The sequence below is a fragment of the Zonotrichia leucophrys genome, chromosome 2 (genome assembly GCF_028769735.1).
Source record: "Zonotrichia leucophrys gambelii isolate GWCS_2022_RI chromosome 2, RI_Zleu_2.0, whole genome shotgun sequence".
Classification (NCBI taxonomy): Eukaryota; Metazoa; Chordata; class Aves; order Passeriformes; family Passerellidae; genus Zonotrichia; species Zonotrichia leucophrys.
In genome coordinates, this window is record NC_088171.1 from 93,542,197 (window position 1) to 93,556,779 (window position 14,583).

The 14,583-nt window shown below is 43.5% G+C and overlaps 1 protein-coding gene across 1 annotated transcript; it reads left to right on the forward strand.

The window, feature by feature from the left end:
- The first annotated feature begins 8,366 nt into the window (after positions 1-8,366).
- Positions 8,367-14,112, forward strand: C2H6orf62 (chromosome 2 C6orf62 homolog). The gene is made up of 5 exons (XM_064705721.1): positions 8,367-8,751; positions 10,590-10,766; positions 11,349-11,471; positions 12,200-12,334; positions 12,825-14,112. Exons 1-5 carry the CDS (start codon positions 8,623-8,625, stop codon positions 12,948-12,950), a joined length of 690 nt encoding a protein of 229 aa, XP_064561791.1. The 5' UTR covers positions 8,367-8,622; the 3' UTR covers positions 12,951-14,112.
- The last annotated feature ends 471 nt before the right edge of the window (positions 14,113-14,583 follow it).

Here is a 14,583-nt window from a genome sequence, read left to right on the forward strand (position 1 = left end):
ATGTCTTGTAAATACTATGTTTTCAAATGAAAATTTTCAGACATTACCTTCTCAAAATTCAGGTTTAATTCATAAAAAAAAATAAATTCAGGTGGATTTACAGTTCAGAAGTGGAATAACTGCTTTTGGAGATATTGTAATTGGAAGGGTCCAAGGTAATGGGAGATGGTTCTGATGTGACAGTCTTGTTTGTTTTTTCTCTTAATTTGTTCCTTGCTGGAGGCATACAATCTGGAGGTTTATTACAAAGCTGCCACTCCTTCAATTTATCCAGCTGAAGAACGTGTCCTCTTACGAACCACCATGTCCCAGAGTTCAGTCTCTTCAGTTCAGAAAGGTTTGTAAAGAACCCCAACACCATCTCAGAAAGAACACTGAGAGTTTATTATTAGAAGATTATTCATAGCCTTAATTGTGGGAAACCAGTATAACGATATAAAAACCTCAAAAAAAAAAGTAAAAAAAAACCGTATCCAGGTCATTTATATTACAGTAATATATTATTACTGTAATAATTCCCCTTTTGTAGCTAAAGTTCCAAATTTTAAGTTGAACAGGGATTATGACATTTTTACATGCAAAAATCTGTCAATCCAATGCTAGCAGAATACATTTTTCTTCGGACTGAGTGCAACATAATGCATTTAAACTTGTTTGTTTCATAAAAAAATAAAACCCTCTGTCATGAATACTTATGACTATTTGCACTTCAAGTGAGCCTAAGCAAACACACCGAGGTTTCCCATAGAACTCAGCCAATTTGTTAGATCATTCACGGCAGCAGAGAATGTGTACTTTCTAGAGCTTTTGTATTCCATTGCTGTTGATAAATGTTATCAGTTTTTACAGCAAATGACAACTTGGAGGACTTCATGTGCCTGAGAACGTGGGAATAGTTGGGTCTCCGGCAGCTTGGGAGTTCTGTATTGCTGACATGCCAGTGTGTGGAAACTTCCTAAGCATTGCAGAGGGACAGTCTGGACTTGGCCGTCTGAATGAAGTGCTGGCAAGGACGAATTTGTACTTGACAGTCACACTGCCTTTTGTCAAGGCCCTTTCTGTACTCTGCAGATAATCATCTAACTCTGGGCTGCCTAAGGACTCTTTATTACCACCTGCCCCATTAAGTACAGGTAAACCTCATTGTGATTTTTAAAAATTTTGTGTACTATGTAATTACATAAATACCATAAAAGAGGTTCTGTTTGTTCGTGTTTACTGTAAGCACTGCCTGTAAGTGTTTGGGATGCAGAGGAGCAGCCAGGGAGAGGGCCAGGGAATGTCTCACCGCACTCCTGCCCCGGCCGCAGCCCCGAAAGGGCTCGGGAAGGAAGCCCCGAGGCCGCCTTTGGAATCCCCGACCCAGTTAAGACCCGTGGTTCTCGGGGTCCCTCGCTGATGTTCTCCTGACCCTCCCTGTCCGATATTTATTCCAGGGATGAAAGGGCTCCCCGCAGTCCGCAAGGTGACAGTAGGTGGCAGCGTGGCACCACGCTTCCCCTCCCTCCGCCTCTGGCTTTTCCGTCGTGCTTCGTGTGCTACCGACGAGAAATTCACGGTTTGTCTTCTTTTCCTTGCGTTAATCGGCACGGAAGGCTGCATGCTAGTGAAACTCGTGGGTTATGTACGCGGCGCAATCCAGGTATAATTCATAAGGCCGACTGGGTTTTGGTGATGGCCACTGTTAATAATTAGATCTCTCCAGAGAGTACACAAATTTCATGTGTTAGAACAAAAGATTGTCCTGTGAACCGTGATCCTGAGTGCCTCAGAGGTGAAAAGTTAAAAGAAAAATCTGCATCTCACCTGGTTATTTTTTTCCCTAGTTGAGTACTGAGTGAGCCACTAAAACATCCTTTAAGATATTGTGAGGTCCTAACCCACAGCTTCAAAAAAAGTTTATAAAAGTGCTTTAAGATTCAAAAATTAAACATGCTCTATAAAAGCTATAAATTAAGCTAAAGCTGCTGTTGACTGCAAGTATTTAGTAGAATATTATTTACAGAATGAACAAATAAACCAAGTTTTTTCAAATTTTGTCCTTATTCTTGCAAGCATCTGCTGATTAAAACACAAAACCTACATTGTTTAAGACCAGTACCTCACATGCCCAAGAACTTATGTCCCATTTTAAGACCACAGCCCCCTGAAACTAGAAGGTGGGACATAAGGAAGTGCCAAATGAAGGTTAATATTGTAGCAACAGGTGTGCGGTGGTGTGCTGCTTTTGGCAGGGGTAGAGTCAATTTTCTTCTGTCCACTGCTGTCCATCACAAGAAGCAGACAGTGGTGATTCTATGATTCTGTGATTCTTACTGGATCCAGAACACAATATAAGGAATGTTGTACACATTAAACACTGACATTTCTGTGCACAAAAGCATTCCTGTTAAGCCTTAGAAACTGTTTTCTCTGAATGTAGAAAGGAGTGAATCAGTATGTTCTGAAGTATATGAAAGAGTTTTAATTACCACCTAATTTGTCTTGTTTGAATTTACAAAGAATTTGAATTTATTTTTGTCTGATGCATAAATATTTGGCACTGAATTAATCATAGTTCTGTTTTTGAAGCAAGTAGCTTCAGGGCTGATTCTGCTTCTAACATTCAGTACAGTATGTGTGGAATGTACAGAAGAAAGATAACAGAATCCATCTAATCTCTTCCTAAATATGTCTATTACATACATATCAACTTCTGACAATTTATTAACATGAAATTATTAATTTTTAAGTAACTAATCATTAAGCTGGAAATTAAGAGCAGAGGCATAAGAGTGCAATCTTGCCCACATGCTTATGAGTAAACATGTAATTTTGAAAACAGGAATTAGACTCTGAAATTACAGAAATTTTAGGAAAAAGAAACCCAAATCAACAAGCTGTATCTATAAAGTTATCAGTGGTTTTTAATTTACAGAAAAAGCACAAGTTATTATGCAAAGGAGGCCTTGGTTTCACTGAAAATAGTGAGGATATGACAACATGGTGACTAGAAAATACCAGGTTTTTAGAGAAGCATAGCCAGCAACCAGATATTTTAAACTTTCAAACTTTTTTCAACCAGATATTTTAAACTTTTGCTTCTCAAAATTCCATGACTCACTTTCTCTCCCAAGGAATATATTTTTGAGACAAGTAGAGTAAATGACTACCTTCACACAGGGGCCATTTGCCATGGTGCTGGATTCTGTATTTCTGCAGGATGGCAGCCCTGATTCTGCAATCCCAATCCTCAGAGGGGTCTGTGTGCACCTGCCTCCTCCAAGGGTACAGGACTGCAGCTTTGTGCTGGTGTACACAGTCCTCCTCACTCTGTGGAAAGCCTCAAGGACACCAGCTTTGTCTGTGCTGTGCTAGCCAAACAGAGGCTGACCCACTCTGCTGGCTATTTTACTCAGCCTCGGTTTATCGTGCACAAGAAACACTATTTTTGCTGTGTTAATGGGAATTAAGCCCAAAAAAAGAGAACTATTACCGCATATAATGCCACAACCTACTTGTCAGGTTTGTTTTGTATGACATGCACATTCCTTTCTTCTCAGTGATAAGCCTTACATTGTTTTAAATTAGATTTGAAGAGAGGCAGTCTGTCATTGGATCGAGTGTTATAATTGCAAAATACACACCCAGCTTCCAGGGCCACAAGCTTCTTTTATAAATGATGCAACATTGCATAACCAGTATGAAGCATAACAATAATATGCAATTATGTAGTCAAGAGAATTATGGATCAATAGCATACAAGTATTTACTTTGCTAAGTCTTAACTCTCCATTAAGAGATTTTACTTTTTGACATATGTTTTAACTAAGATGATGTGATTTTTCTACCCTATAAGCTTCTTCATGATGGAGAAACAGAAGCACAGCTGTATAAAAGTAGGACAAGACTCAGCCAGTACTCGTTAATTTAATAGTGCAAAATTTCTGCATGTAAATGTATAATAAACATACCTGGGTTGGTTAATTGACTCATTTGCGTAAATATTGTCAAGGTACCTTTACTAGACAATGAGCAAAAGGGGAAAAAATCTCTGAGCTTGCTAAAGAAAGGAAGTTGTATAAGGAGGAGCACCAGTCTTTACAGAAGGAACCTGGAGTGATTCCAGCTCCCCATCCCTTTCTGAAAGGGTTTGAGCAGCCTGAGTTTGCAGAAGACAGGTGGTGGCTGCTTAACACGTAATAAATACTTTGTACTTGATCTCCCTTTTCCTTTACACACAGACACACGCATCTATATATGTATATTTCATCTAAGTATATATATTCCTCTCCTCATAGCTCTACTATAAAGCCCTCCAGAAGAAAAAGCGCTCTTACACCAGCACTACATTTGACAAAATTTTTTGGGTGCATTCCTCAGCCTGGGGCTGGGCAGCTGCCCGATCCCTTGTGACTGCATCCCTACACCCAAGAGGGCAGCTGGAGTCCCTGGGCTGGCAGAAAACGCCTTCCTTTCCCCCCCGCAGGTGGGCAGGGCGCCAGTTCCCCCCGCGGGCCTCTGTGCCGGGGCAATCCCCTCGTCAGGCGCTGCCGAGCTCTCGCTGTGCTGGCACAAAGAGGGTCACAGGCCAAGCGTGAGTCATGCCTTAAAATAGCAGCGGGCGCAAGACTGCAGCACAAAATGTCGCACAGGGCAGCGTGGAAAACAAAACTGGACCGAACTGGCTGGAAGAGCTGTTATCTAAACACTGCTCTACTGAAGGACAGCCTGGTGTTGTTGTTAAAAAACTCATGTCAGTCTGAAATAGGCACAGAAGTGCAGAGCTAATGTGATCCTCCTATTTACTTGCCTTGCTTTTTACACCAAATAAAGGGTTATTTTCCATCGGCATTGCCTTGCCCATTAGGATTGAACAGCAATCTCTAAGTAGGTAAAAATTATGTTCTGCTCTTTTCTTGTCCAAACAACAGAGGAATGTTCTGGGCAATGCCCACGTCAGGGAAGGCAAGAGGACTGTTTGCTTCGGAGGGTCTGGATAACACTCAGGGAAGATAACGAGGTCCAAAGGCTGAACACAGCTCCTGCCTACAAGATAGGCAGGAGAGACAGGTCCGAGGGAAGGTCTGTAGAGGAAAGGCGTGCTAAAGGAAAATAACTAATTTGAGGGCCAGGAGAGAACAAGGGGGATCGGCAGGGACACGTAAGAGATTGGGGGACCAAACACTGAAATGTGGAATTACTGGATAGTGCCATTGGCAAGCTGCATGGGCTTTGAAACACGATCAAGTGAGTGAGACGGTGCCCGCACTTGTCTTCTGCCTGTAATCTCTGTAACATCGCCGCTGTTCCGTGGAGTCACAGGCGCCAGCTTCCAGGGAAAGGCGGGAGGGCTGCGCTCACCCAGCCGGGCAGCCCGGGCCGTGCTGAGGCACACACCAACCCTCGGCTCCCGGCACTGCGAACCTGCGCTGCCTCGGGAGCAGCCCCGGGCCGGGCACGTCGGACAGCAAGCAGGTTGCCCTGGCACGCAGGGATGGCCCAGCAAACGACCGGGCCCGGTGCTGGGATGGCGATTCCTCCTACTCGCCCTGGGCCTTCCCACAGGGAGAGCGCCCGACAGCAGGCCGTGTCCTCGCTTGGCGTCCACTGCTTCCATGCCATTCCTCCTTCCTTCCAGAGAACGGGAAGGGAAGGAGGGCATTAGCCTGTCCTTGTAGTGCAGAAATAAAACCGCTTACTTCTCTCCAAGGATTAGGTTTGTGTCTCTGGAACAGCAATTACTTATTTATCAAACTTAGCCAGCCTCCTCGAGAAGCGCTGCGGCCGCCACGGAGGAACGCGGACTGTCACACTGGCTGCTGTGGTGAGATCAGCGCTGCAGACACGCCCTTCGCCATGTCAGCTTTGAATACATGTTGGACTTTAATTGTTGTTTGATTTACAGTTTTACTATGCATACGTGGGACCGGCTGAATACAAACCGCGACGGACCAAATTACACAAAATATGCCACTGCAAGCCTTGTTTAGCTATCACATCACCACGCTTAAGGCTGGTGATGTTACAGGCAAACAAGTACTTAAGTTCAACTATTCCCGCAGGGTGACGGAATTTGGGGATCAGGCGCTGTTCGGGTGGGACGGAGGGGAGCTGCCCCAGGCACATACCACCTCGGGCGGGCGGAGGGGGGGTGGGGCATGGCTCTTCCCTCCCCTTCGCCTCGCACCCTGCCCGTCGTCGTTCTCCCCACCCCTCCACCCCCCCCGAGAACGGCGCTGAGCAGCCCCATCCGGGTCCATGTCCCGCGGGCACCACGCGGGGCGAGCGGGCGGTTACACGAGGCGTGACCGCGGGGGGTGGAGGGGAAGAAAGTGCAGGGCAGTGCGGATTCCTGGCGCGGTGAGAGCTCGGAGGCGCTCCAAGCCGCTGTTGTACTTTGCTTCCTGCCATTCCCGACAAGGCGTGTCCACAGTGGTTACCGAGGTTGAGCTTTACTGCCTCAGTCACAACAATGCCTCGCCCCCCCAGAGGCATGAGGGCTTGGTACGCGCCGGCGGTGCGGGTAGGGCGGTGCCTGTGTGACTCAGGCGCTGCCATTTTGAGCGGTCCGTGGTGGCTGCGCAGCTGCACTCCGCGCTCGCTCCGTGCCGAGGCGCAGGCACTCCCGCTCCCTCCTGCCCGCTCCTGCCGTCGCCCTCGAGGACGTCCCGGGACCGCCTGGGCGAAAAGAGGCTCTCCTCAGCCCTCTCATCATTCTTCCCGGCCGTCCCGGTCCTGTTCCGACGCCGCTCCGGGATCTCTCTATGCCCGCCGCCCTCCTCCGTAGGAGCCGCTAGCGCAGGGACAGCGTCCTCTTCCTCCTCCTCCTCCTTCCGCCGCCGTCGCCTCTTCCTTCTCCTTCTCTCTCCGCCACCATTTCCCCACTCCCCGGCCCCGGGGCGCTGAGCTAGACTATGGGGACCAGGTCGGGGCCGAGCAGCGGCAGAGCGGGCGGCCCGGTCACCGTGTCCCCTGCGGCAGGGATGGGGGGGCTCCGCGGCTTCGTGGCTTTATCTTGACATGGCTCCTCTCCGTGCTGCCAGCACCGCCACCACCTCCTCCTCCACTGCTCCTCCTGCGCCCGCCGGCTGCGGGTAGCGAGCGGGCCACGGTCCCGGGCTCTCGTCGGAGCCTCTCAGTCTCTTGCTTAACTCGGGGGGAAGCTTTGGGAGGGGTTCCTTTTTTTGTTTGTTTGTTTTTGTTTTCCTTTGGTTTTTTGTTCCTTTCTCTCCAGGGAGAGAAGAGGAGAAATACTTTTTTCCCCTCTCCTCTTCTTAACCCGGTCCGACGAATTTATAACTTTTTAAAAACTTTTTAACCCCGACTAATCAAACACCTGGCGAGGGGGAAAAATGCCTGGAGAGAGGAAGAAAATAACCTGATAATTGGGGATTTGCTTTTTTTTTCGGGGGAGGGTGATTTAGAGGTTTATAATTGCAATCTAGGTTGCAATTAGAAAAAAAGAAAAGCTGACAAAAACCTCGCAAAAAAATTCAGTCACCGAAAAGCAGGAGCGGAACGCACTCCATGTTTTCCGAGTCGTGGCCATGAAGTGAGAGGGGAGAGAGGCGGTGCTGCTGTGGGTGTCCCGCTGCCCCGGGCGCGGCCGCCCTGCGCGCACTGAGAAGCCGAAGGGAATCCAAGAGCGCCGGCCATGCACAGCCTCGGCTGACCGTGCTCGCAGCAGAGAGAGGGAAGGATCCCCGGGGGATCAGCAGCCCAGGGAGTGTATGAGGCGTCGGGGGATGTAGGGCTCTCCCACTGCTGGGGAGCAAGCCCGGGCTTGGGGCAGTGATTCAGGTTTAAGTCTCTCGGTGAGATAATACTGTCCTTCAGAATCCCTGCCCGCCCCTTGTCAATGGCCATCATGATCCCTCTCCTGTCGGGCAGCAGTAGCCTCAGGGTAGTGATGAGCAGGATGAAGTTAGAAATGACTCCGCTGTCTTTTCTCTTTGCTCCCCTGCAAACCAGCGCTGTGTTGTCTGTAGTTGATTTTGTTGTTGTTGGCGGCAGAGAAATGTCATACTTCCCGGGTTGTGCGCTCCTCCTTTGCACCCTTTTCTCTGCTCTCCACCAAGTGTAATAATTCTAAAGAAAAAGACAGGCAACATAGCAATAGTGGAAGGCTGAGAATAATAATCAGTAGAGTCATGAATCTGGCTGGGGTAGAACGCAGTTTGTAATTTCAGCTTCGGGTTTTTTTTTTGTAAGCAGAGCAAAAGTACCCCCCCATGGATTGGGCTTGTGCCAGTTGCTTTTTATTGTACACATAAATTGTGATAAGATTTGTTTGGGGTTTGTTTTCTTTTTTTCCCCCTTCATTCTTTCCCACTTATTCCTGCAGCTAAACTGTTCAAATTTTTCTCTTCGAAATTCTTTGGGGTTTTTTTCTTGATTCATTGTAAAACCTCTTGTCCAGCCATGGCTGGACAACTACTTTCTTTGTTTCTTGACCCCTCCAATATGACATTCTCGTAAAATATTGCCTGAGGTGCGGTTCTGGGTTACATTAGCGTTTGATCTATTCAGTTGTACTAGCAGGAATCAAACGACTTGTTTCTGTTGTACTTAAGTCTTACGAAAAGGTGCCCATAGTTTAGCGACAGTTTCCAAAGGCTTTAGTACCACCTATATTACAAAATGGGGGACCCAAACTCCCGGAAGAAACAAGCTCTGAACAGACTTCGTGCTCAGCTTAGAAAGAAAAAAGAATCTTTAGCTGACCAGTTTGACTTCAAGATGTACATTGCCTTTGTGTTCAAAGACAAGGTAACTTGGTTTTAAAGTGTGTGTGTGTGTGTTTGTTGTGTTTTAAGTGTTTTGTGCAAAGTCTTACTGCCTGATTGCATCAAATGTTTTATCCTTAACAGAGTCCATTGATTTTTTTTTTAATTGCTGTCATACTCAGTTCATATTTGTCATTTTGGCTCTTGGTGTTTTGTAAGGCAGAAGGAGGGTTCCAGTGCCACTTTTAATGGTTCCTTAGTAACTCCTGTATTGGGTAGATGTTTTTCAAAAGTTAACATTGTGACTCGTTGAGCCTGATTGGGGTCTGTCGTGCCCCATTGCTGGCTGTGAGCGGTTGGGCTGTGCAGGCAGTCTGGCTGGGGCCATTGCCGAGTGTGTTTATCGGGTGAAAGCAGAAGGGAAGACCTGGCAGCTGAAGGGAGGAGTCCAAGATGGGATGTGGAAATGGCCCAAGTGCGCAGGCACATGTGGAGCTGCTGCTGTCATCTTGAAAGGGAGTGGGGAGGGCAGAGAGAAAATGTTCATTTGCTTGGCTGCCGCCTCTGCTGCTGAGTTCCGCACATCTGGGTGGGGAGCTGGGTCTTTCTAAAGCAGCTGTAGACCCGCAGTTGTGGGAGAGTTTTTATCCACACAACGCCAAGGGAAGTGGGTACTTAGAGGGAGGAATTGAATGTGCTGAACACACGATGAGGAAGTGAAGATAGAAGCAAATCGCAACAGAGTACATAATGCATGTAGATGAGCTCTGAAATTGTTTAATCTCTTCATATGTATAGATTTTGCTTTTCCCTGAAAAGCTTCTTTAAAATTTCTGAGTTCAGTTTGCTCTTGTCAGTTCTAGTGCAAGCAGAGATTGTTTTTATTGGGGTATAATTTCTGGGTGCTGTGTAGTAGTAACAAAAATAAATGTTTAAGCAGTGGTAACAATTAGAGTTTCTTAGATGACACAGCTGTAACTCTTTTAGTTGGACATTAATACTACTTTTTGGTAGAAAATTCATGGCAAATGCCTGTTTTAAATCCTGTTATATTTGCTTACATCTCAGTGAACTGAAGATGTCCATCCCATACCATTTTGCTTAAATTAGGAGAATTGCTCAAGTCAGCATGGTCAGCAAATAGTTGCCTGTGTTCTGATGGGGGGGAAGGCAAGGGGAGCGTTATTTGGTGAGATACACTTTGTCTCTTGAGTAGGTCAGGACTTCCAGTGCACTGTAAGAAAGCTGTTAGAAACAGACATAAACTTTAAAGATTTTACATTGTCATAATGTTTTGGCCTTGCTTGAGAGATGCTGAAATATTTGTAGTGAGTATAAAAGTTACATAGCAAATGAAAATAGTTCTCCTTTGAGAAGATTATAGCTAACTTCAGATGGGATCTCAGTCACCTGCTGTCACCAAATGTGGCATTGAAAGATTGCACTTTTCATAAAAGGCCAACTGTCAAAAATTGAAAAGGAGAAAAAAGGTGTTACCTGATTTTCAGAGAGAAGCTTGCAGAAGTTCTTGGTCATCCCAGAGTTGTATACTCTACTTGAAGAGGGAGTAATTCTGTTAATGTTTATATAGAATCTTAGTGTTTTCAAGATTGATATGTAAATCTGCATTTTTGGAGACTACAAAAATCTGTTCAGCTTTTATAGAAGTTGTCAGTCTGATTCTGTTTAATTTATGAACTTTCTTGCATTGCATGAATTTTAAAAATTGCATGTGAATTTTAGAGTGATTTGTGTCAAAGTCCTGGTCTGTGTGATGTGTATTTTATACATTATACAGAAAATCACAAATCCTGAAATAAACTGTTACCTATGGTTTCTTAAAAAGGATTGTAATCTTAATGTAATCTGTGCTTTTTTTAGAAGAAGAAGTCAGCGCTTTTTGAAGTGTCTGAAGTGATACCAGTCATGACCAATAACTATGAAGAAAATATCCTGAAAGGTGTGCGGGATTCCAGCTATTCTTTGGAAAGTTCCTTAGAGCTACTGCAGAAGGATGTAGTACAGCTCCATGCACCCCGCTACCAGTCCATGCGCAGGGTAAGGCTCCTTTATATCCTTGCTGAGCTGTGCTTTTCCAACACTTGTGCTTTTCCTTGGGAATCTTAAGGCTAATCCTGCCTTTTTGTTTTCCCATTTGCTGCATGAGGCCTCTGTGGGCCTGTGTTTACATGGTCTGGTTTGAAGAGTAGCAGTAGGCTAATAATAGTTCTGAAACTGTTTAAATATGTAGTTCTTAAGTTTTACCTTTCATTTGTTTCATTCAGAGATGTGCCATGGGAATTGTATCATCCTGCTGTCTTTGTCCTTTAGAAGGCATGTGTTAATAATTCTTGCAACAGCTCCTGCTGTACATCTCAGTGATGTTGCTTTATGAGTGTTAGAAGACAGTCAGTCTTTGCTAATGTTTTCTTAAAGGTGTAGTTTATATTAAGTGGGTAATGATACTAAATTCAGTGGCATGCAAGAAAGACTTCAGCTGTGGTATGAGTAATGCAAATGGAAAATCAAACAAATGTTGTACAAGTATCACCTCTCAAGTATGTGCCTGTATAGATAAGTTGCTTATCTGTATCTTTGACAGTTGGAGGGAATGTAACTAAAGAACTTTATTGCTCACAGGATGTGATCGGCTGTACCCAGGAGATGGACTTCATTCTATGGCCTCGTAATGATATTGAGAAGATAGTCTGTCTCCTGTTCTCTCGGTGGAAGGGGTCTGATGAGCCCTTTAGGCCTGTTCAGGTATTTGGGTTTGGGTTTTGACTTCAGTAACTAACTTGTTCCTGGAGGGAGTGTTCTCTTTAACCACTAAGTTGATAAGGTATGCAAGTTCTGTGGATGTTAGAAAAATATACTGTGCTCTGAATGCCAAATTTATTTATAAAGCAGTCAGTGTTCTGAATGCCAAATTCTGCGTCCTATCTTTATGCACTGTCGTATTAGCCCTTCCAAAATGTAAGTTTCCAAAGGGCCTTTGCAAATGACACGTATGTATAAAGGCATTCAGTGTGTTTGTGTTTTTTGTAGGAGCTGATTAGATGTCCCTCTTAGTACCATCCAATCTTTGTCTAAATGTGATAGTGTTATTAAGGTTTTGTCAGTATTCCAAGATGCTGTATTTGATTAGATGGAGGAGTGAAATGGATGGAACCTTTGCATTTTAAATTGTTGCACAGGGATCTTCTGCCATAGGAAGGTAAATTGGGTTTTATATATGCTGCAGGTGAAGTTGTACCTTTGAATTGTTAATTTGTCATTGCAATGGCTGATACAGTGTTGACAGAATGAAATTAGAGGATTCTTTAAATTGTGTCAAGACACTGCCATGGTCCTCAGTTTCTTCTTTTTAGAATAGGTCAGAAAAGGAAAGAACAAAAGTGATTGTAAAGCCCCAGACTGAAGAATATTAATGGGTTACACATGAGCTTTGTCTTGAAAAATATTTTATTTCCCTCCCTCACACGATGTAGGCCAAGTTTGAATTTCATCATGGTGACTATGAAAAACAGTTTCTGCATGTTCTGAGCCGAAAGGACAAGACTGGAATTGTTATCAACAACCCTAACCAGTCAGTGTTTCTCTTCATTGACAGACAGCACTTGCAGGTGAGCTTCTTTTGTCCTTGTTTTAACAGGTGTATTTTAATCACAAAAGGCTTTTTGTTCTTGGGAACATCAGTGATTGTGCTGCAAGGTACTCAAGTAGAAAAACTGATCATGCGTTCATGATTGCATTTTGGCAGTTCAGGGGAAACTTCCACTATAAATAGGACTTGCACATGCAAAAACTAACTATGGGACACGTGTTCACATAGAACAAGAACACATAATGTTCTTGTATTAAAAATCTAAGAAGTTCTGAAATAGACCTGTGTTTAAGAAAAATTAAAGCATTGGTTTGGTTTGGGTGACAATATGGAAATAATTCAAGTGAAAAATAGTGAAAACATCTTATGCATTAGAATTTGCAGACTAATTTTAAGCTCTGTTTATGTGAATGAAGTAGTGAATTTTAAATGTCTTTGGGGATCTGCCTACTAGTCCTGAGTTAACTTCTAGGCTTAATACCTTTCCTTTGTGTTTTCTTTGCCTCTAGACTCCGAAAAACAAAGCTACAATCTTCAAGTTATGCAGCATCTGCCTGTACCTGCCACAGGAGCAGCTCACTCACTGGACGGTTGGTACCATAGAGGATCACCTCCGTCCCTACATGCCAGAGTAAGGTACTGGCCAGCAAAATGGGGAAGATCACAGAATGCAGCAGTGGATTTTCACTTTCCTCACCACTTCATTCTTTCAGAATTTAGAAGAAAATGGACTCATGTTCAGAACATTATACATTGTGAAACTTGATCATCCTGGATTTTTTTAATCATTTGTATCTCAGAACTTTGCAATTTTTTTTTAGATGTTTTCTGCATGGACCTTGTGAAAGAGAGGATGCTCTGCACACTTCTGCACTGCATCAGCATCTTACTGATATGTGAAATGAAGGGACTGTACATTGAAACAAATGTATCCGAAAGCACAAGGTGATCATTTGTGGTGGTGTTCCCATTTGTGCTGGTCATGCCCCCTAACATCTCTAATGTTAACCATCAGTATTTGAGGGTGAGAAGTGAATGTAACGGGTATAAAAGCCTTATAGCTTTGCTGTTCATGATTGTATAGATGAGCACTATCATTCATTCTAATGAACGAAGAAGTGGCTATTACAATAGCAAGTAAGTGTGGGAAAGAAATCTTCCTAAAAAAAAAAGCATCTCATTTAATGTATAGGCATTTTTTGCCTCTTTTATTTTGCTGGGCCATGTCTTAAGTTTACTGGCACTTTTGTTTTGGATCTCTTTCCCCAAGTTGCTGTATAACTGTATGAAGGTATTCTTTTGAGTTGGATGCATTTATACAGATGAGGCAGACCTGGAGTCTGAAGTTGCTAAAGCAGCTCAAAAAAAGGTAAAATAATAGCTGCAGAAACTATGTTGGTAGAGGATTATTTTTTCTTGAGAGTTGAGACTTGTAAACTTGCAGGTGAACTGTGCAGGAAATACTGGTTTCTAAAACATTTCTTACAGAAAACCCATTGAGGTTGTTTTTTTTCTTTCTTTTGGAATAGACATTATAAACCAATGTAAAATAGTGTTTGGAGTGTCAAAAGTTGGTTCTGACAGAACATTTTAAGATTGTGCAATGATAAAAGGAAGACTACTGTATAGTTTTGATGACAGAGAAGGCTCTGCTTAAGGGTTGAGTACTTTACTGGAGTAAAACTGCATAAGCCTACTCCCTTTGGATAAAACTAGTGCTTACCTGTTTAAAACTTGTATTTAGCTTTTGTTTGGAATTGGAAAAAATTGAAAATTAAATAAATTAGGTAAAAGATGGCTGGTTTTATTTATGGAAATCCTATTAATTGAATCTTAGTTGCATCTTGCATCTTAAGACTGTCACCCACGACAAACACTGAAAATGTACAGACTGTAAGATGTTATGATTAGCAAAGATCAGTGGCAAAGGTGTTCTTGCAAATGTGGGCCGTATGTTTTGAAAAGTACTGGTCAGAAATAATGGCATTACTAGTATCTTACTGTATTGGTACACAAGTATTTTTACTTCCAAGGTTTAAGTTCCTACAGATTAATATGAAACACCCTACAAAAACGCCACCTGAAAGTTCTTCACTTTCATAGTTGCCTTAAGTTACAAAGAAATAATGCTAAGGCTTTCTAAAATATTTATTAACCACCATACCTGCTAATAGTATTGAAAATTTCTCAGCTTTAAGTGCCTCTTCTTTGAAAGATCTGTAAGACATAATGCAAAATGTCCACATGAAGCTTGAGCTAAGTTTCATA